The sequence below is a fragment of the Nuphar pumila genome, chromosome 17 (genome assembly GCF_984573655.1).
Source record: "Nuphar pumila chromosome 17, dmNupPumi1.hap1.1, whole genome shotgun sequence".
Classification (NCBI taxonomy): Eukaryota; Viridiplantae; Streptophyta; class Magnoliopsida; order Nymphaeales; family Nymphaeaceae; genus Nuphar; species Nuphar pumila.
The window spans coordinates 82,275,709-82,298,959 of NC_143265.1; the positions used below are offsets into that span (position 1 = coordinate 82,275,709).

The window sequence follows — 23,251 nt, forward strand, 5'->3', positions numbered from 1 at the left end:
GTACTTTGCCGTTCTCTTTCAACGCGCAAAACCCGAATAATTCATAATCTTTAGATAGTTTAGCAGAGGCGGGGGGGGGCTGGGCTGTAGTCCTGCCTCGGAAGCCGGGTCGGACCCAACCCGGATCTGAAACCCGGTAGGGTTTTAAATGGGGGGTTATTTTTACCTGAGCCCCCTTCGTCGAAGGCCCTGCTCGACCCCGGTGGAACCTCAACCCCCAGCTACTCTCTCTCTCTCTCTCTCTCTCTCTCTCTCTCTCTCTCTCTCTCTCTCTCTCTTCTAACCTCCCTCAGCGATGGCATCATGGCATCACCCCCACACAGGCCCTGCCCTGCCCTGCTACAGTGCCACAATGTGATTCTCATCAATCGAGTGCCCCAAAATCTTGTTGCCAATCTGAAGATCTCTTCGTTCTCCGGGACCTCAGATTTCGTCGATACCGATTTATGATCGCCCTCGTTGGCGGGTAATGCTTCTACCGATTGTTCCCCTTTCATTTTTCTCGCTTTCTTATTGCAATGCCTTTGTGATTCGATTTTTGTGGAATTCTTGATTGAGTTTTCGTTTTTTCGAGTTGTTTTCTCTTGATTCTGTCTGGGTTCCTTATTGGGTATGTGAGTTATTGAGTCGGTTGCGTGTTTCGTATATTTATTTCTTGTCGGTGTTGGATTTTTTTCACCTATTTAGAAGTTTTGGTCTCGCCTCTGTCTTTCTTATGGGATTTATGATATTGGTCTTCTTTGTTTTTGCTTCTTCTTTTTTGAAGAATAATATGTTTTTCCCCTATAATCGAGAGTTTGATCCGGTTAAAATGATGATTGATTGAGAATTGATGCCTCTATTTCTATTTAATTGTGACTATTTGTTTTGTGGATTGGAGGGTCTCGTTCTGTTATTTGTTTTCTTGACATATGGCTTAAAACTATTGCAATTTGTGATGACGATTTGGTAGAGAATAGCTGGAAGTGAACGTGTTACTAATTAACGAAAGATGGGCTTGAATTTTACAGGATGGTATGAATTCATAGTCGTTTTATGTCGTGTATTGCTTCAGTTTTTGAGAAATTCATGCCAAAGTTGAAAATGGAACATTTTGTTTTCCCACTTAAAGCTTAGATTGAAGCTTTACAAGAATATTTCCTTTTATATTGGAAGAACATTGCTTCTTGCTTTCACTATTATGTCACATAAGCCCATTAACGAAACTCGTTGTTGCCTTCAACTGTGTGTGCAGAGAAGCATATCTCTATAAGAACATGATATGACTTCCATCTTCAAAGTTGAGGAATGGACCAGAGTGAATGATTGGAAACTACCCCATGTTTCTTCTTTTGATCTCCTGTTGATTGAGAGGTGGGAACTATCACATGTTTCCTCTTTCTTTTGCCACAATATTACATTTTAACGAACACAATATTACATTTTGATTTTGTAAACTACTCACTGCCATTTTTCTGTTCAAGTGGTGCTTTCTTGATTTTCTTTGAACAGGAAGATATACTAATTCTCTAAAATAAAAAATCTTGAATATTTCTTTCTGGACATTACAATATCTTAATGGTCCACCTCTAACCCTAGTCTTTCTAGTAATTGATTGGCTTTTCATTATTGATGGGAATCTGTCCATCTGGTTTTCGTTTGATTTGTACTTTGGAATTATAGTTCTTTTCCCTGTTAAACTAGTGCTTTATATGACAAATATCCTAGCTGTGATATTTCATTGACATTACCATTGTCATTCATTTATTGTACTTGTTACAAAAGTGTTTATTTGATCAATGAGAACATTTTCCATGCAATGAATCAAAATCTTATAATTTGTTACTGACATGAATCAAAATCTTATAATAAAAATGCTATCACTTTTTTTTAAAAGTTTGTAAAACAAGCATGATTTCTTTCTCAAGAATAATTCAAAAAAAAGGTAGAAAAACTTTTATGTTTCTGCATGCCTAGCACTTATAACTGTTGCATAGAAAATTCCTTAAATGTCATACACTTACTGATTGCTCATGTAGTATCTTATTTATTTGTAGAATTTGAAATGGAAAGAGGATAATCTTCGAGTACTAAGAAAAGAAAAAACTTGTTATCGTTTTTTTCGAAGTTAGACAACTCTTCAGATGGATAAGTCGAGGAAACTCCAAGTCCTACTCCAACCATTCCTTCATCACCTGAGCATATTCCATCTCCAAATTCAACTTTCGAATCTGATTTTTATATTGAAAGAGATCCGGGTAAAAGAAAATGTATGTGTGATTACCCTGTTAATGAAATAGATCGAATTAGACGGGCTTATCTTAGGGCGGAACCTTTTCAACCAAAACTTGCACAATACCCAAGTAGACAATGTGGTAAACAAGTGCATCAATGTCAAGAACATTGGTATGATAAGTTTCGTTGGCTAGAGTATTCTCTGACAGAAGATAAAGCATATTGTTTTTATTGTTTTCTACAGAACGCGCATTTTCAATGATGAAGCATGTGAAGACGGAAATTCGTAACAAAATGAACAACGATTTTCTTGCTGACTGTATGACATTGTACATCGAACGAGAATATACCATGACTTTAGTTATAGATTCTCCTATAGATGAATTTTATGCTACGGGTAACCGTTGGGGTCCATTTTAGTTGGTACTTTTGTATTTTGATTTATTTTGTCATAAATAAAATTTATGCATTGTTATGAACTTCAAACTATCGCACCAGTGTTATATATTGCTATTAGATAATGTTTAAGAACTTTCTGTTGAGGTTGAGAAAGACTGCAACAGATAGTTTGATTTGTCCATATGAAATAGATTTTTATTAATAATTGTGGCCATTTTTTATTTTATCTCAAAAAAAAAATTTGGGGGGGGGGGGGGGGGGGGCGCTGCCCCCGAACCCCCGACTTTCACACAATTTTTTTTTTTGCTATGCCCATGTTTGCCCCCTCCTCCCCTCACATGAATCCTAGCTGCGCCCCTGGTTTAGATACGTTATCAGTGATAATTTTTACTGCAAGCAACATCATGTTGGCAATGCATGTAGCAGACAGAAAGCATACCATGAATAAAAGTGAGGCAGCATACCCTTAACAATGTTAAAATTTTCGAATGCTGCACGCTAGGACCACCCTGATAGGTGCACCCCAACAATTGCTATCAGCTCGAAGACCCACAAAAGGGATATCCTAATGTAAGTACTACCATACTCCATGGTTTTTAAAGTTGACGTGAGATGGAACTTATAGTCAAATGAGATGATGCCACAACATATGGCAAATTCAAAAACCAAAAATGATCGGCTGAAGATCAACCCCTGATTAGAGGAGAGGGAGTGAGCCAGGTCGTTTACATGACGGCACCATAAAAGATTTTTTGCAAACTACTCAAGCATTACTAGCATTGCAAGATGCACATAAATATGTGAATGGTCATGAACTATTAACAGAATAGTTCTGCTAAGATAAATATGTTAAAAGAAGTCTTATTGAGCATCACTGTTTCACACTTTTTCCATCTAATCCCCATTCCCCCATATTTTGGCAATACCACTCAATCTCTCTCTCTCATCAATTTCTGACATGGTGACATCGGAATCCATAGTAATAAAAAATCTTACATGGTTTCGAAGCACACATTAGAACCCTTGCCGACTCGTTTATTTTGCTTTGTCCCTCACAAGAGGGACTTCTTTGTTAAAAAGGTAAATATATCAATTTACTAAAATTTTCTGCTTTTCAAGTATGTAGATACCAAAGAAGGTTATAAGAAACATGAGCACAGGAATATTGCTAGTCCCCTACCTCAATGCTATAAACTATCGGAAACATGGGAAACACGTTCAAATATATTGGTCGAAATCTAATGCCAATCAAGCAAAATTTTTCAGTCATGATGTTTGCCCATGCTTATTTATCTATCACATAGAAAAATAGAAAAAGTGTATTACAAGTTGGAGAAATACATGAAATGAAACTAAAATGCAAAACTGACATGCTAGAAGGCAGATAATCCCATTCAGACAACATTTGCCTCAAGTTAATACATTGCTGTTACATGCATTCTTTCAGTACAGGACGTGGAAACATACTGTAAAATTAATAGAAACGCTGAGAAGAATGTTCTTACAAGCAACAAAAAGCTTTTCCTCCTTATAGAGGTTGGCTCAGTGGCATCTACAGACTACAGAGACTGTTAAACCGACTCAAACATATGAAATCAACATGAAGTTCCATCCATTTTCATGAAACCTCAGCTGGATCACCAAGGAGCAGTAAATACTTTTTAATTGTTAATAGCTGAAACTCGTTTCACATTATGCAACACCATATCTCCAGGATCATACCGAACAATAGAATATAGGTTGAGTAAGATGAATGAAAGGCTAATTAGAAGGACACTACATGAAGCATGGCTAGTGCAAATACAACTCTTTGGGTGTGAATTCAAGTGAGTATGTGCTTGTGTGTGTGTGTGTGTGTGCATGATCCTCTACTTATACTGTACACAAACAAATTCAACATTTCCAGCTAGACTTAAAAAAATTTAAATTCCAAGGCAGTCAATCATGGTGGCACTTACAAAGTGAAATATTTGTAAGCTTATGGTACATAAAATCAATTTTGGAAGAAAATTAAGCAATCATGCTTCATGGTGCCGTCAAAAACAAAATGCCACACTGGAACTTTAAATTTTTTATGGGCAATAATAGTAGGTGGCAGTTAAATCCATCATAAAGACATTAACACGTTTACATTAATTAGAAGAATGAACATGCTCATGGCATTGACTTGTGTTATTCAATGTTGCAATGGCTGCATAATTCTCTACTATCCCTTTGATCTAAAGTTAAGAACCCTGGGTACACTTGATTTTAAGTCAACATCCCATGCCCGCGTAGCATGTAAATGTAGCTATACATCTAATACATATGGACATAAGGGCTAACCCCCGTAGTCCAAGTTTTCCAACTCAAGGTTGGTATCCAGCTGAAAGGCGTCCACATATTGTAGCATAAGGCTCATTACCAAACCATGCAGTCAACAGTAATATGCACTGGCCATCATCAGCAAGACCTCATGCAGCGTCCTCATCAGTTTCGCAACAAAAGCCAAAATTTTGTTGCCATGATATGTTATATATGCAGGTCTGCATCTCCTGCTCACTGAGAAAACATACGAATCCAGTAACAGCATGTGTACACAAAAAGAAAAGAACCATAAACAGTACCAACTGACAATATGAAACAATAATACCCACTCGAGCAAATGCAGAGGCCTCCCCAAAACCTTGGTCAACCTTTGTGCACAATAATCCACCAGTTGTGGTTTGATAACAGCTGCAACTGTTGGGTTTCTCTCCTTATTCAGCTTCGCCGCACTTCAAGCCCTATTCGCTGCAGTTTCTTTCAAGCATGTCACCTGATCTTGTTGAGGACGTTTTTCGTATTCGCTGGACAACGATTTGTAAAAGTCCTCTCAGCTGAATGATGATTCATCTATTCAGAGTTTGTGGATCAGCGATTTATGGTTTGGGTTTGGATCTGCGTAAGTAGACTTCGTATTCGCTGCACAGCGATTTGTAAGTATCGCAGGATAACGATTTGTGCTGTCAACCGGACAACGATTTGTGAGTATCACTAGATAGCAATTTGTGAGTATCGCTAGATAGCGATTTGTGACTTCAGTTGGACGTGGGTTTGTGACATCATTGCATGGTGATTTGTGATCATCGCTGGAGAGCGATTTATGGCATCACAATATAGTGATTTGTGGGTATTGCTGGAATAACAATTAGTGCTTCTGACGCTTCGTAAGTTATGCACGACGTTTGGTCTTTTTGCGTTTAATGCAGGTCTTATCCCCTATAAATATAGGATGGATGAGAAAAAAGAATATGACTTTTCAGCGAGAGCTTTGCAAAGCGCAAAAAGGCAGAAAGTGTGAGAAACACTTTTAGGGCACCGAAAGGGTGCGGAGAGAGCAAGGGTAAGAGGTGTTGCTACACTTCTTTCAGGACAGCTTCGTCAAGCTGGTTCTTCAGATCATTTATTTTTTGTTCTTCAGTGAGGTATATCCTCTTGTTCATTTCATTACACCTTGTATGTTTGTAAGGCTTATGCCTTTTGGCCACTTTGTAATCTTTGAAAGAAGATAGTAGAAGGTGCTTACCTATCGGTTGTCATGGACATACCTTAGTTGAGAGGGAACCACATAAATTGTTGTGTATTGTTTTTGTTTCCATTGTTGGTTTGGTTTTTTATTACTTTCACTGTCATCGTCGCATTGTTTTCATCGATTCACACTTGTGGGGAATACTCGATTCGTCTGTTTGTTTCCACTTTATCCCCAATAGCAACTTCATGCTTTTCCATTCCCACAATGCAGTGCCTCATGTTAGAACCAACCGGAGTTTGAGGACTCCCATTCTTTCATTTGTTTCCATGGCCAAAAGGATCAGAAGCAGAGTGCTCCTCTGTTTCTCCCGGACCAACGCCATAGTTTTTCTTCAGTGACTCAAAATCATCATCATATCTAATACGCAAAGCCTGAAAGTCCTACAGCCAGTAACACAAAACTAACAAGGATACAAATAATAGAGATAGACAACCGTCATCCACTATTTGTATCTAAGTTGAAATTTCTCAAAATACGATGCCTCATGATAATTTATAAACAGATTTAAAGAAATTTACAGAGTTAGAGATCAAACTGCCGTTCTCCAATTAATCATGTTAAGTGAAGCACCGGAATACACATTTCTCATGATAATTTATAAATAAAACTCTAAAGGAATTTACAGAGTTAGAAAATCGAACCATCGTTCTCCAATCATGGTAAGCAATGCATTCGAATACACATTTCTCATGATAATTTTTGAATAATATTATAGGAATTACAAAGATTAGAAAATAAGAGGCATTCAAAAATTACCATATGTATGCTAACAAGACTTGTCACAACTATAAGTGTTACAACAGCTACAACGGACAAGAAAAACCTAATAATAATTCGAATACTGATGCAACTAATGTTCTTTCCTTTTTCAACTATGAAGAAAAAGGGGTGCAAGGGGCAACCGTTGGCAATTAAGAAAACAACTACTGTGATCGTCACAACCGCTTGTAAACTCTGAGCCAAAACCAAGTTTTGAAACCTTGCAACAGAAAAATAAGAAGGAACGAGTCATCATTCTAACGAAACTGAACAAATCCGACCTGATAGATGTATTCAGCATCATTGAAATAGTAAGAATTTGTATTTTTTCAACAAAAAATATGATTTTTTAAATTTCAAATTTTTGTATTTTGCCAACCGTTGGTTTTTGAATAGTAAAAAATTCTTCTGTGATTTAAATGTCAATATTTACTAAATGAATTCAATTACATGAAAACATGTCTACTATAAGAGAAACCATACCCGGACCCAATAAAAACTACATGAACCAGACCCGGTAAAATAATATGTTTATCATTTTTACATTGTCTTAATCGAAACTCGTGTCAGGCCCGAGTTAGGCTTGGGTATGGCATAAAATTTCACAAACTATACCTAAGTCCGTGTATTAATCGAACCTTCAGGTCTGGCCCCGGGTCTCAATCAGGTCTTCCTATTTGTCACCATACCTGAACCCTATAGGGTGTGGTTCAGGTCATGTCCGGGTGAATTTGACCGGTCGTGTCCGGGTGAACTTGATCGGTTGATACCTCTAATCCTAGTAAACGAACATGAATATGAGAGAAAAGAAGAAAATCAATCTCACACACTTCACATGATTTAAACCTCCACGGTCCCTTCACCTCAATGATTTTCTTTGGTGAAGGTAAGCTCTCTCTCTCTCTCTCTCTCTCTCTATATATATATATATATATATATATATATATATATATATATATACAAGAGGAAGGTGACTAGGATACATGGCATACAAGAGTTCACAGTTTGGAGGAGTTTCATTGGGACCTGAACACTGGGACGGTTTCTCACGTGAGTAGTCTTTGGTATATATATATATATATATATATATATATATATATATATATATATTACCAGAGGAAGGTGACTAGGATACATGGCATACAAGAGTTCACAGTTTGGAGGAGTTTCATTGGGACCTGAACACTTGGACGGTTTCTCACGTGAGTAGTCTTTGGTATGTGGGAGACCCATAGACACATTATCGTACCATAGAGTAGACAGTGAATAGACATGAACACTCAGTTCTCAAAACAGAGCATGCACCCAAAAAATTTCAGTTGCTATCTTTATGACTGCTCTATATTCGGCCTCTATGCTGGAATGAGTAACCACATGCTATTTCTTTGAACTTCAAGAAATAATGTTGGGACCAAGATACACAACATAATTGAAAGTGGATTTTCAATCATCTGGGGAACCAGCCTAGTCAACATCTAAAAAGACTGAAAGTGAAACCAAGGTGGACGACCTTATCAGAAGACCATAATAATTTGTCTCTTTAAGATATCACAAAATCATTTTTATTGCATTTCAGTGGTCAACTGAAGGTTGCTGCATGTATTAACATATGCGGTTGACCGAGAAGGCAAGATCAGGACGGGTAAGAGTCACATATTGCAGTGCACCCACCACACTGTGATAGAGTGTAGAATCATGAAAGGACAATTCGTTTGATGCATAGCATCATGCTAATCAAACTCGACTGGGCTTGTTTAAAGGTAGTGGGTTTAATGTTAGAGAATAGTTTTGTAAGAAGAGCAATAGAGAGGGGTGCTTACTTGAAAATGTTTGGGCTTAAAGGTTTTATCTTGTGCATGGGTGACCATATGGTGAGTGTGAGCAGGAGGAGGGTAGTAGGTGTAGGAAAACTAGGAGAAGGTGAGGGAAAAGGCACCATGGCAAGTGGGGAAGTAACAGGAGAGTTGAGAACAATAGAAGGTATGGGTTGCATATTCATGGGGAAGAACCCATAAAATAAATTAAACAAAATCTTCATCTAGAACAGGTTTGCCTGCCATGGCCAATTAGTAGATAATGGATTTTTCTTTTTGAAAAAGTTCATCAATATTTCTCTCCTTTTTTGAGTGTATGAAATCGATCTTTTAGCTGCAATACACGAGATCGGGAGTGAACAACATAGGTTTATCTTAAGGTTGCACAGACCTCATATGAGGTTTTCATGCCAACAACCTGTGTGTAAATAGGTTTATGAGGAAATAAGTCGGCTAAGAAGAAGTTGATCATGGCGTTGTCATTTAACATACTCAGGGTTGAACACTTGTTTTCTATCTTGGGTAATTAATTTATTTGGGCACGGTTTTGATCAATCTATGAATATGTGTAGATCATATGAAATCAGTAGTGAGATAAATTGAGATTCTCACAACAAATAGTTGTTTCTAGACAACTTTGTACTCAAAAAATATTGTAAGGTAGTTGGAACAAAGAGAATAAAACTTATCTCTGAAGAGGAGTTTGCTTATGTTGATAGACATGTTGCCTAGGGTTAGCTCTGATACCATAAATGAGCACATATATGAGAAAAAAGAAGAAAATCAATCATACACATGATTTAACGTGGTTCAGATCTGAAGGATTCTATGTCCATAGTCCCTTCACCTCAACGATTTTCTATGGTGAGGGTAAGCTCTCTATATATAGGAAGAAGGTGGCCAGGATACATGGCCTATAAGAGTTCATGGTTTGGAGGAGTCTCATTGGGACCTGAACACTTGGATGATTTCTTATATAAGGAGTCTTTGGTATGTGGGAGACCCACAATGTAATCTTGAGTTGGTTTGCATTTCTTGGGCTCCTTGTTGGATAAGGCTTCTTGATTCATGTGAACTTCTTGAGTCTTTTTTATTTCTTATTGAACCTTCTTGGTGTTAGATTCATACACGATTATTGGATCTGGGTATGATATTTTTTTTAGAAAATAAGAAGTTTTAACGTGGTTCAGACTCAATATGGAATCCTACATCCACGGTTCTCTCCTTCAATCAACCCAACTCACGAGGAGGTTCCCTTTCTTATATTAATTTATTTACAACTGATTCTCCCTATTTCCAAGGGATTACCGAGAGAAAAATTAGCATATTTAGACTCAACAGTTTTACATGCCATATCTTTACATGCCACGTTTAGTCTTCCTTGATATACAAGTTTTTTATTTTCTTCTCTCGATGAATTCTTGACAACCTTCTTCATTTAAATGTTGTTTGAGTCAGTTAGTTCAGGCTCAAATGTAAGGTTATTGGATCAGGATATGACAACCTTACCATCGGGGTCCACTTTCCCTTTAGTACCCCCACTCAAGTTCACGGTTCCAGACACAACGTTGAACTTGAAGCATAAGAATTTATGTCGATCTTTGAATAACGACTTGATAAGAACATCGGCCAGCTGATCTTGAGAAGATATGTATTTGATCAACAACTCCTTTTTAGCAAGCTTATCTTTGACAAAATGTATATCGATCTCTATGTGTTTACTCTTGTTATGAAACACAGGATGTCAATCTAAGCAAGTGGCCCTAATGTTGTCGCACCATATAATCGAGATTTTAGGAAGAGATATTCCGAGTTCCCGGATAAAAAACTTAAGCCATGTAATTTCAGCAACTAAGTTAGCCAATGCCCGATATTCAGACTCGGTGCTAGATCTAGACATCGTTGATTGCTTCTTTGAACTCCAAGAAATAAGATTTGGTCCTAAATAAGCTGCATATCCTCCAATTGATTTCTTGTCATCAGGATTACTTGCCTAGTCAGCATCAGAGGAAACATTAATAGAAAAACCATTAGACCTTTTAAGTAAAAATCCATAATCCAAAGTTCCCTTAAGATATATGATAATCTATTTAACTGCTTTCCAATGTTTATTAGTAAGAGCATGCGTATACTGGCATATTCTATTAACAGCAAAAGGAGATATTTGGTCTGGTCAATGTGGCATATTGAAGGGCACCAATAGTGCTTCTATAATGAAATGGATCCTTGAAAGCTGGCCGAGAATTTGCCAACAATGGTGGAGATGTGGTCATAGGTGTATTGGAAATTTTGGCCTCCAGGAGTTTTGCTTTTCTGAGAAGTTCTCCAATATATCTTTGTTGAGATAGAATCATGCCTTGAGCGCCTCTCTTGGTTTCAATTTCTAAAAAGAAGTGCAAATCTTCTAGGTCTTTCAGAGCAAATTCCTTTCCAAGTTTGCATATGAGTTAATGAACAAAATCTGTAGAATTACCTGTTATAATAATATCATCAACATATATAAGTGCATAGACAGTAAACTTGCCATTATTGAGGATAAACAATGAGGTATCCATTTTTGCTCCTTTAAACCTCAAACTCTGTACAAAGTTGCTCAACCTAGTGAACCAAGCACGAGGTGCTTGTTTGAGATTATATAGAGATCTTTGAAATTTGCATATATGATTTAGATACCTTAGATCTTCAAATCCACGAGGTTGATCCATATAGACTTCCTCATCACCCATGAATGAATGCATTTTGAACATCTAGTTGGCGCACACACCATCCATGAGCTATGACTATAGCAAGAACAAGTCTGATGGTAGTTAGTTTAACAATGAGACTGAAGGTTTCAAAGTAATTGATTCTTTCTTGTTGGCTATAGCCCTTAGCAACCAACCTAACTTTGTATCTCTCTAAAGAACCATCTGCTTTTCGTTTAATTTTGAAAATCCATTTACAACCCACAACATGTTTGTCTTTGGATCATGGAACAATGATCCAAGTTTGATTCTTTTTCCATGACTAACTTCCAATTTGAATCACATATGGCTTCTTCAAATGAAACACTCTCTTTGTCTTGAAATAAAGACGCAAGGAAGGCTTTCAGTAAAGAGTGTTTGGAACTATGAAAAACTTTTGGCTTTAAGGTTCCGTCTTGAAAACGTGTCACCATATGGTGTGTGCGAATGGGAATAGAGGTGGTCTTGTTTTGTTGATGGCCATCTACGGGCTGAGTTTGATCATTGGACGGATCAAGTTGAGAATCATCATTTTTAGATTTGGATCCACTATCCTGATCTGGTTCAGCATCTCTTGGCGTATTATTGTGAACAATCTCTTTTTCAACTGGATAGCTTAAAATAAGAGGTACTTGGACGATTTCTCCCTTAATACTCTCCTTCTGACTAATTTCATTGATAAGAAAGGGAAACTTATTTTCATAAAAAATCATGTGCCTTGATATAAAAAATTTTCTAGATTTGGTGCCCAAGCAAAAACAACTGTGATGTTTGGGTGCATAACTTATTAACACATATTTTTCAGATTTATCCTCAAGCTTGTGCTTTCTATAAGTGTGAAGGCAAGGGAAGCAAGCACATCCAAATATTTTTAAATAATTATAATTTGGTTCAACTTTAAAAAAATCTCATTAGGTGTTTTTCCTCCAAGAACCTTAGATGGAGTCCTATTTATGAGAAAAGTAGCAGTATTAAAGGCATGAGACCAACACTTTAGAGGAACTCCCACATTCGCCATCATAGATAAACCTGTTTCAATTATATGCTGATGCTTTCTCTCGGCAGCCCCATTTTGTTGGGGTGTATGTGGGCATGACATCCGATGCCCAATCCCATTATCCTCTAAAAACTTTGAGAGGGATTGATATCCCTCCCCCCCCCCCCCCCCCCCCCCCCCACACACACACACACAATTAGAGTGTAAAAACTTAACTTTTCTCTCTGTGATTAACTCAACATGAGCTTTAAATTTTTAAAAAAATAGCAACCACTTTAAATTTATGTTTCATCAAGTAAAGCCATATATATTTAGAATGAGTATCAACGAAAATCACGTAGTAAAGGAACCCATCACTACTCATGATGGGAGCTGCCCCCCACACTTCTGAATAAATGATATCAAGCAAACCATTCACCGGTGTTGAAGACTTGTCAAAAGGTAAGTGGTGACTTTTGCCCATTTGACAAGCTTCACGCACTTTATTCTCAATAATGTTTTCAAATGGAAGACCAAATTGTTTTATTGTTTGAATCACCATACTCATTGTTGGATGTCCCATCTGCTTGTGCCAATGATCAATTGAAGGCTTTTTCATAAAGCACACTTGTTTTCTGGCAGTAAGGAACACCATGTAGAGACCTGCTTCGCTTTTCCCTTGAAGAATAATTTTTCCTGTGGTGCAATCCTTCACATAACAACAACTTGGATGAAATTTAAAAAACACATCATTATCTCGAGCAAATTTATAAACCGATAAAAGATTTTTTAAATTTGAGGCACATGAAGAATATCATCCATCACAAATTTATCAAAGGAAGTAGAACCAATATTTTTAATAAACAAACCTGACCCATCTTCAATTTCGATGTTATCATCTCCCTGGTACTCAAAATGATTGGCTAAGTTGTTCAGATCATTCATCACATGATGTGAGATGTCTGAATCTGGGTACCAATTATTGTCTCCATCCTGTTCATTATGAGGAGCTGCATGAAAGGCATGTGGAGATGAAGGTTTAGATTGAGTATAAGACGATAGTTGATCACACGATTTAGCTCTATGCCCTGGCCTATCACAAATTTGGCAGACAACTTGAGGTTTATCTTGATATTGGCCTCCCCTTCCTCAAGCCTCCTCTAATGTTTCGGCCTTTGGGAGAAAATCTTCCTCTTTCTTGATTGTCATAGGACGATTTAGAGACAAGATTAATAGAAGCATTGATCTGGTCAGTTTCAAACTCATTTAGACTTTGAAAATAACTTTCTTGAATAAGGAGCAAGCTATGGAGTTCATTTAATGAGATAGAATTAGGTCTTGTCTCTATGAAAGTTTTGAAAGCATGATATTCGGCGAGAAGGCCTTTTAGGAGTTGCATGACTAGATCCTCTTCAAGAACTGGTTTAGAAGTAATGGTTAATTGGTAGGCTATGGATTTAGCAACCAAGAAATACTCATCAACAAATCGATTTTCCTTTTAATATCTTGAAGTTGACTGCATAACACGAGATCTGGAATTGGATGCATAAGACTGTTTAAGAGAATTCTAGACTTCAAAGGAGGTATTTAAACCAATAACTTGACTGTGAATAACTTCACTTAACGAAGAAATCAGTCAACTCATTAACAACTGATCTTGTTTCAACCAGATGCAATACTCAGGATTCAATTCATTTGATCCTTCAATAAAACGTGGAGGACATGGCTTACTTCTAATCCCATAGGATCATATGTGATCAGTATGGGTTTAAACTAAGATTCCCATAACAGGTAATTCTCAAAAGTTAACTTAATTGATAAAAAATGATGAAAGTTGAAAGCCAAACCGAAACTCAAGAGGGTTTGTTGTCCGCCTGTAGTCGAGGAGTGAGATAAACTCGATGACATGGATGATTGACGCCATGGATGACTGCAGCTCTGATATCATTTTAGAAAATAAGAAGGTTCAGACCCAATATGGAATCCTACATCCACGGTTCTCCCCCTCAGTCACCCAACTCACGAGGGGAGGTTCCTTTTCTTATATTAATCTGTTTACAACTGATTCTCTCTATTTTCAAGGGATTAACGAGAGAAAAATTAATTAGACTCAGCAGTTTTACATGCCATATCATTACAAGCCACGTTTAGTCTTCCTTGATATACAAGTTTTTTATTTTCTTCTCTGATGTTGTTTGAGTCGGTTAGTCTAGGCTCAAATGTAAGGTTGTTGAATCTGGATATGACAGCCTTACCATTGGAGTTCACTTTCCTTTTAATAATTTTAACACCTAGATGCCCGTGGAGTCTGATTTGATCAAAACAACTTGCATCAATAAAATCACAATATATAGATGACATAGGGGATGAGCAGAACTGTTTTGATAATAAAGAGCCTCCTAGAACCCGGTATGACAGCACAAATCCTCTTAACAGGTTGGATCAGAAGGTATTGGTGCAATGTCAAAAAACTATGCCCGGACCCTAAGAAAAGAATGGACCTAGGCCTATCCTACCGAGAACTTTAGACCAATCAACATTGAAGGAGAGCAGAAATAATTATGTGTGTGAGAGCCAAAATGCAGGTTGAGAACCAGGCTTATATTTTACGCTGACAGGACAGCGACCATAAGTACGGAAGGCAAAGCCAGCACGGCTGGGTCTCTGATCTTGGTGGTGTTTTCTCTATGTAAATATCATAAAAATATAATAAAAAACATCATGAGAATCATAGCACGAAACATTATAGGGTTTGATGATTCTTGGACGTGTAAGGAAATAAATTGTCAAATATCCAAGCGTCGGGTCAATATTATTTTTCTTCTTGACCCAAATAAGCTGCTTGAAGGTAGATGTATTTCAAGAATAATGAACTCTGAAATGGGCTCCACCCTGTTTGATTATGATTGTGCTCAATGTTAAATTGATAAAGAATACAATTATACAGCCTGCTGTTTAACTCGAATGGCCATGTTGCCAGGAAATAGGATGTCGAAAGATAAACCACCGGATAGATATGCAGTAATATAAGGACTTGAATGGTTGTGACTGGTAGGGGTCTGATTGACCCAGCTTGCTAATCAAAAGAAGACCACCAATTAACATACATGTTTCACAATCACACGTTTATAAAAAAAAGACGATGGGGTTGTTTATTTTTTAACAATTGAAAGATATTTTTTTCATATCTTAATATATAAAATGTTCTTTTATAAAAAAAAAACATTAATTAGCTATTTAAAAATAATAAAATAATGTCTGTTCTATCCGATCAGCACCCGAGATATGGAACCCTAAAACGACACTTGTGACATAGCGTTGTGCCCGTTCCTCCGTTGCCACTTACATCTTTTAAAATGAACAAGTGGGTCCTCTTGTGATGGGCTTTGGGGATCTTAGTTGGGGTAGTTGAGATTCCCCGTTTGCAGTAAGGTGGGGGTCTGCAGGCATGGGTCCAATGCCACATCCAACCTCATTCGTGAATCAACCGGGGGGGGGGGGGCATTCAAACGCCCCCTATGTCACATGAACACTATTAGGACACGTAGAGTGGCATTTTGTGCAGCTTTTATTATAAAGAATATACATGAGGACATGACACGGATAAGTTGGAGTATCCCTATGACATAGACGCCCCTTGACTGAACGAAACACCTATATTGATTGTTGAGTATTTGCTATCTTATAAATTTGACCACACACACACCTATATATATATATAAAGTGGTAGCTGCACAATTATTAGTGGACTCGCGCTGGCCATCCATCGCGGTCTTGATGGATGGCCAGTGCAAAAAATAAAAAGAAAAATACTAAAACACACTTTTTCGCATTTTAGCATCTTTAGCACGCGACGGTTTTTGACCGCCACTAAGGGTTCCATTTTTCGTTGGGACCTTTAAGGGCAGTCAAAAGCTAACGCCTCAAAAATGCAAAAAATGCTGTTTTCAGCATTTTTTTGCATTTTTTCACTGGCTGTCCATCAAAGTCGCGATGAACGGCCAGTACAAGTCCGCTGGTAGTTGTGCAGCTAAGGGTTACACAGCTACTCTCTCTCTCTCTCTCTCTCTCTCTCTCTCTCTCTATATATATATATATATATATATATATATATATAGGATTCGTGGATGTAGGATTTCATATTGAGACAAAGAAATGCTCACCTACTTCCACTAATAAAAATCATAATTGTAGGTTGCATCTTTTCGATCAGACCTTATAGATGTACTTAACAAAGTTTATTTGATAAGAATCATGTTTTGGGTCATGTTTCTTGGACATAAAAATAAGGTTTTTAAGTCATAAAATTTTGATACATTGTGAGCTGTTGATTTTTTAATATCTTAAAAAACCTGCATGTTAATTTTCTACTAAACAATGATTGAATCATATCTGTAAGGTTTGATCAACAAAAAAATGTTTTTTTTTTAATTTGAAGCTTTTATTAGGTGAGAATAGGTGCTCAAAGAGCACCTTATATATATATATATATATATATATATATATATGTGTGTGTGTGTGTGTGTGTGTGTGTGTGTGCAGACATTTAGCTATAAAATATGTAACTGTTTAGCTGGCTTAAAGCAAGCAATTTATTGGATAATGTTCTTTTGTGATTAATCTTACATATTATTTTCCGGGCATGTATCCTTGCAACAGCCCTCGAGGTCCTCTTTCCCTAAGCATATTTAACTTGCACAGTATATGCACTATCTTGCCACAATTTCACTAGTGAAAAGTATGATGACAATTGTCCCCAAGGTAGTCCCCACACCTTTGCCAAAGCTAGCTATATAAGGTGTCGTTACTCATTTGAATATAAAAACACAAACAATTATGTGACCCCATTTTTGTTAGTCTCGTGCTTGTCTCCACAAGGACAAGTGGCTCGACACATTTAAAGACCTCAATTCACTCCTAATGGACAGGCTGCTGCTTGTATTATTGAGGGGAGGGGGAGAAGGGGCCTTTTGGCTAATTTACACCATGTTTAAGGTATACCCCAACCATTGCTTTCCACCAAAGAAAAATCAATGTAATCATCATAGAGAGGCATTCTTTATATCAAAGCTTCTTCGCAGTTCCTGCATCGGATGTCTTGGCTTTTAGCCTTTTGCATCTGTCTGCCAATATGCCTTAGGCACCAACCAACTTCGAAATCCAGTCGACTAAAAAATAGTTACAAATATAATTAAGTATCGACAATATTAATTTGAAAATAGCGTAATTAATTTTATCATTTTTCATAAGATGGTACTATAACAGAAAAACTTGTTATAATAAGAATATCACTTATTGTGACAATATCATGTTTTTATTGAGATATGAGATAATAGAACAGTACATTCTCAGAGTTTTCAATATTATTCATATTTTTTTAAAGTATCGTGAAATTTTTGGCTTGCTTATATTTTCTCGAGAACAAGATTTGTGATTATGATTAAACCTAACTCAACCATGGTCCCTAGTTGGAAGTGGCTTATTAATAACACTAGACAGGTCACCAAAGGCCCAAGACCTTTGCAAGTCTTAAAGGTTGCCTAACTAGGGCCTCAACCCAACTTGGTCGGGCCACTAGGTGAAGGCAATAATTCCCAACCAGCCCGAGTTGGCCCACGTGTTCTAGCATCAATTGTGTGTGATGGGTACAGAGAACAAAGACGCCAAAGTCCATGTGCTGAAAAATCTGACTGCGATAAGCCAATATACAGTTGATGTGCTTGAAACTCAACCTTCCTGACTCTCTTTTATTCCCATAAACATGCCATTACGCTCATGTGCCATGAGTTCCCCCTTGCATATTAGATCTATACTGAGAGAGAGAGATGAAGAAAACCGTAAAAGAAAGTAGGGGAAAGTTCCCTAAGAGAACGAACAGCCAATACACGGTTGATGTGTGTGAAACTTAACCTTCTTCCTGAGTACCATTTCATTTATCCCCATAAACATCTCACATTGTACTTATTTGTCGTGAATTCCCCCATCCATACTGGATTTACACAAAGAAAGATGAAGAAAATTATAAGAGAAAGAGTAGGGAAAGTTCTCTAACAGAAAACATCAAATGGAGAGTAAGTAGCCCATAAGCCAGATTCCCTACAGCCATCACGAGAAATCTACCTCTGAGATACTCTGCAATGCAGGCGTCCACACAGTAGCTCTCCTGCTCTCCACCCTCCTGCTGCTCCTCCTCTGAGCCCTTGATGCCTGAGAAACCGGTGGCTCGGGCGGCTGCCGCTTGTCCGGCAGCTTCGGTGGTGGTTTCTCCTGTACTACTGGTGGTGATGGTGGTGGTGATTGTTGTTGTTGTTGTTGCCTCCTCTCTGGCTTTCCTTCTGCCTTGTCCTTCCCTTCTGCAAGCGTTGTTGCACTTTTGTTGGTTCTCTTGTGCAAGGAATAGCTTGGTATGAGGAAATAGATCTTGCCCTTGTGAAGCTCGGTGTCAGGGTGCAGGATGGTGGGCTTGTGGACAAGGTTTTGGCAAGTGGGGAGGCCGAGCACGTGCTTGGGGTAGGCCTTCATGACCTCACCGGCCTTCACTCCCCCGCTGTAGACGTCGACGCGGCCATCGGCATGCAACACCCTCGCCACATCGAGGGCTCCGCAGGGAAGCACGCATGCCATGCACAACTTCAAGCTATTGCCCATCTCCTCCTCTTTCCTCTCCTCTTCTGCTTCTTCTTCCTCTTCTTTTTCTCCTCCCCAATGTCGCTATGCACATGGCTAGCCTTTTATCATCTCTCTCTCTCTCTCTCTCTTAATGAGATGGAGTGGGCGGTCTCAAAGATGAGGAGGGTGAAGGACTTATCGAGCTCCGGGGGCATGCCACGCACAAATTAGTAAAAGAAAGATGGAGGTTGTGATTTTTTCATGGGCCCCCATTGTTTTTCTTTTTTGCAGGACCCTCCTTTTTTTTCTTGACATACTGATCAGATGGGTCACAAAGATATCTCTCTCTCTCTTGATTAGGATGAAGGAGCCAGCGAGCTAAGGGGACATGCCACGCATAAATTATCAAAAGGAGATGGAAGTTATGAGTTTTCCATGGTCCCACATTGTTTTTGTGTTCCCAGGACCCTCTTGTTCTCCACCTGTACTCACTAGATGACCACAAAGAACTCTCTCTCTCTCTCTCTCTCTATATATATATATATATATATATATATATATATCGCACACACGCGAACCTCAAGGCAAGTGTTGGGGGACTGAATTGGAATGAATACAAACTCGTGAGAAAAAAAGGTGGCCTGCATCTTCTTTCCTCCTGTTCTTATCTAAAAATGACTCATCCAACTGGCTCGACGCTTCAGTGGGAGTAGGACATGGAGCACAGATTCCATCATATGACATGATGGAAGCCATCCGATGTTGATCTTAGCTCCCAACGGCTAGAATTAGTCCACATTCACACCTGGATGTGGGACTAATCCTAGCCGTGGAAATGCATCAATTGGACGGCTATAATTAACATAAGAACTCGCCACATCCTATATCGTAGGTTAGGATCTTTTCCGTAAGACGTGCCTTGACTCGATGACTGTATTGACTCCAAGTCAAGCTTTGCGGTGGCCAAAGGTTCTAATAACTAAAAACCAGGCCAACGCGTGTCTCTAGGACTGCATGTGAGCCTTTTTTTTTTTGGAAACAAAAGGCTTTTCCTTGTGGATGTAAGGATTGAGTGCAGTGCACACCTTGTGGAGTTACTTAATTCTCAACCCCATCTCAAAATTTTGAATTCTTTTTAATAAATCTTTCCCTATAGTAAAAAGGGCAATCATGAAATCTCTAATTGGGTGCGTTGGGTTGTGTGGTAAGGGACTGAGTAATGGCTTTTCTTGTAGTTGGTACAAGCCCTTCTTTTCTCCCCAGCTGCACTAGGGTTTTTAATTTCATTTTCAACACAAGAGGCTTATCCTGTGGTTTCTTCAATGACCTTCTTGCTTCACTTGGATTTCTCCATGTGTGTTCTCCCCCGAAGACAGACTCTTTGCTCCAGTGCGATGAGGGGGGGTCTCAATGAGCATCACGTATGTAAGCACATGAGGCTCGTATTCTCGTGTGTGTCAGCATCACTTAACATCAGAGTCTAGTGTGGTTGTAAAGACTTAAGTACATTTTCTTGCTATTCTTGTCATGAAACGATGATTCAAGAAAATAACAAAAACGTCCTGTATTAAAAAAAAAAAAACGACGATTCCAAAAAAAGATAAAAATATCCTTCATCCAAAAAGTCGAGAATAATGTTAACTCTTCAAAGTCCAAACAACAAAATAAACATGGAACACTCTTTTTCTTTTCCGTTTGAACTTTTCGTCGCCATCTTCTTTTTCTTCTTTCTTCCTGAAACACTGTAAAACCCTCTCTCTCTCTCTAGAGAAGAAATTAAGGGAGGCAAATAGCCGGTGATTCGATGGTGATCGTCGTCTTCTTTCTGCTAGCAGTGGCCGTAATGTTGCCCTCGTCCAATGGGCAACCGACTGCAGTGGCCCCTCCATCGCCTTCGAGGGACATCTACAACAGAATTTTCCTCCAGTACACCTACAACGGAGTCTTTCAAAGTACAATCAGTCTACCCTACATCGAAAATACTTTCGATCAGGGCTATGCCGTCCAGGCTACCCTGACGCTTCTCAACACGGGCGTTCGCACCCTCAAGTCTTGGAGGGCATTCGTCAGGTTCTGGCACCGCGAGGTCCTCATCTCGACCTCCGGCGCCGTGCTCTCCAACAGGACCCACCTCCCCGTCAACGTCGGGAATGACACATTCCTCTCCGGCTTCTCCATCACGGACCTCAAGACTGCCATAGAGACGGCTGGCAACTACAGCCTGATCACGACGAAGATCGTGCTCAAGGGGGTGGTGTTTGGCATCACGATTTATGATTTACACACAGTAACGATTTACGAAAATCGCATAGCACAATAAAATGGCAAATCGCAAAATCGAATAGCGAAAAAAAATAAATGGCAAATCGCTATCCGATTTTCGTAAATCGCTAAATCGAGTAGCGATTTACGAAAACCACGTAGCAAAAAAAATGCCAAATCGCTAAATCAAGTAGAGATTTACGAAAATCATGTAGCGATTTTTTTTTTGAAAAATCGCTAAGTCGAATAGCGATTTACGAAAATCGCGTAGCAAAAAAAAAGCAGAAAATCATGGGAAAGGGTGTTACGAAAACCTCGAGCAAAAAATAACCGAAGGAAACATATGAGCGTCACGATCAAACAAACCACTTTATTGTTCTTTTTTTACTGTTACAAAAGGGAAAGAAAAGAAAGAATTTATACAAGGCCCCAAAAAATTTCTTTCGGAGGGCGCTGCCCCCATACGACCCCCCGTCAGCGGGACCCGCGCTAGGGGGAGCCCTCAAACCCCTTTTCTGTAATGGCAAAACCTATGAATCAGGCTTCACAACTCATCAAGTTGAATCATGCTACAGTCAGTGTGCAGGTCAATCGGTATTTGATGGAACAGTGTAGGATCGTCTGCTGAATGTGCACAAAGGCAGAAAGAGAAGAGAGAGAAGGTTGATGTTCATGGCCTTCTTAGGAGGGATTCCTTTCTCGGATAATCCTGCAGTGCAAGGACTAGGTCTTAAATAACCATCTTCGGGGTACTTAAGTCTTTACAATCGCTCATTTTCTGGAATCATCATTTTATGATACCAATTAAGGAAAATGATACTTAAGTCTTTGCAACCGCACCTGACTCTGATGCTGACAAACATGGGGATACGAGCTACACGTGCTTACATACGTAGCGCTCATTGAGACCCCAAACATGCAATGTAGCTAATGGCCGTCTTTTGGGAAAACATATAACCTGCTTAGATTCACGTGTATGTTCCGAATTCCAAGGACAACTTGCTTAGGTGAGACACTAAGGTGACCTAGGGATAGATAAAATTTTAAACGAAATGTTCCTCCATTGCATAATTAAAAGCACAGGTACCAACAAATAAGTACGCAAGCAAACAATATGAAAATAGTAAAACTTGTTCTTGCCTCGCGACAATTGACTAAAAGTAGTAATAATGCATGTCAAACCAAACAAGTTTTGATAAAAGAGATCGGCTTGGCTTCATATAAACTAATATAAAAGCATAAAAAAACACGGATATCGATTTTATTTGACCTAACTTGGCGATCCCTAGACTAGACCTACAGTATGACATAGAAATCTTGACCGTCGTCTTGGGTATCGAGGGGAAAAGGAAAAGAAAACAGAAGGTAGCTCTCTTTTACTGAATCATTTGATGGATAAAATAAGTAGTTAATTTTGTCATTTCTAAAGCCAGAAGGTGCTCCCAAACAGGGGAACTAAAGAGGCTTCACTCAGTGATAACCCTTATCACCATAAACTGGCGAGTGGTGATTAAGGCATCGCTACGGCCCATGCAGCAGCACTTGTCATTTCATCATCCAATGCAGTAATCAGGCGGGCCCACCGTAATGTGCTTAGTTACGTCATCATCCATGGCGCATTGATTGTTATGAGGGTTGGTGACGATGCACGCTGGGGGTGTTACGGCTTATAACCTGATTTGCTGCTCAAACAGAGGATAATGCCATTAATAGATCATACACATACACTGAGAGCGCGTTTGTCTCACCACAAAATAGAACAACCTCATGCACGACCTGCTCAGGTTGTTCATGAACCTAAGCTCGGCTCGGCTCAACACACCAAGCTTGTACACCATCTGTTCGGCTCGTTTACCAGATGGGTCATGTCATCTCTTATATCATAATGTAGACCACAGTCGCAACTAGGTAAAGGCATTTATCCAAACATGACAGGGGTCCT

The 23,251-nt window shown here is 38.7% G+C and overlaps 1 protein-coding gene across 1 annotated transcript; it reads right to left on the minus strand.

Moving 5' to 3' along the window:
• Positions 1–18,334: 18,334 nt before the first annotated feature.
• LOC149812507 (uncharacterized) lies at positions 18,335–19,138 on the minus strand. Its single transcript, XM_089993427.1, has one exon. It carries the CDS (start codon positions 19,084–19,086, stop codon positions 18,544–18,546), a length of 543 nt encoding a protein of 180 aa, XP_089849553.1. The 5' UTR covers positions 19,087–19,138; the 3' UTR covers positions 18,335–18,543.
• Between the last annotated feature and the right edge of the window lie 4,113 nt (positions 19,139–23,251).

Bases quoted from the DNA above. Each gene is read 5' to 3' on its own strand.
- LOC149812507 (XM_089993427.1), bottom strand. From the start codon at position 19,086: ATGGGCAATAGCTTGAAGTTGTGCATGGCATGCGTGCTTCCCTGCGGA.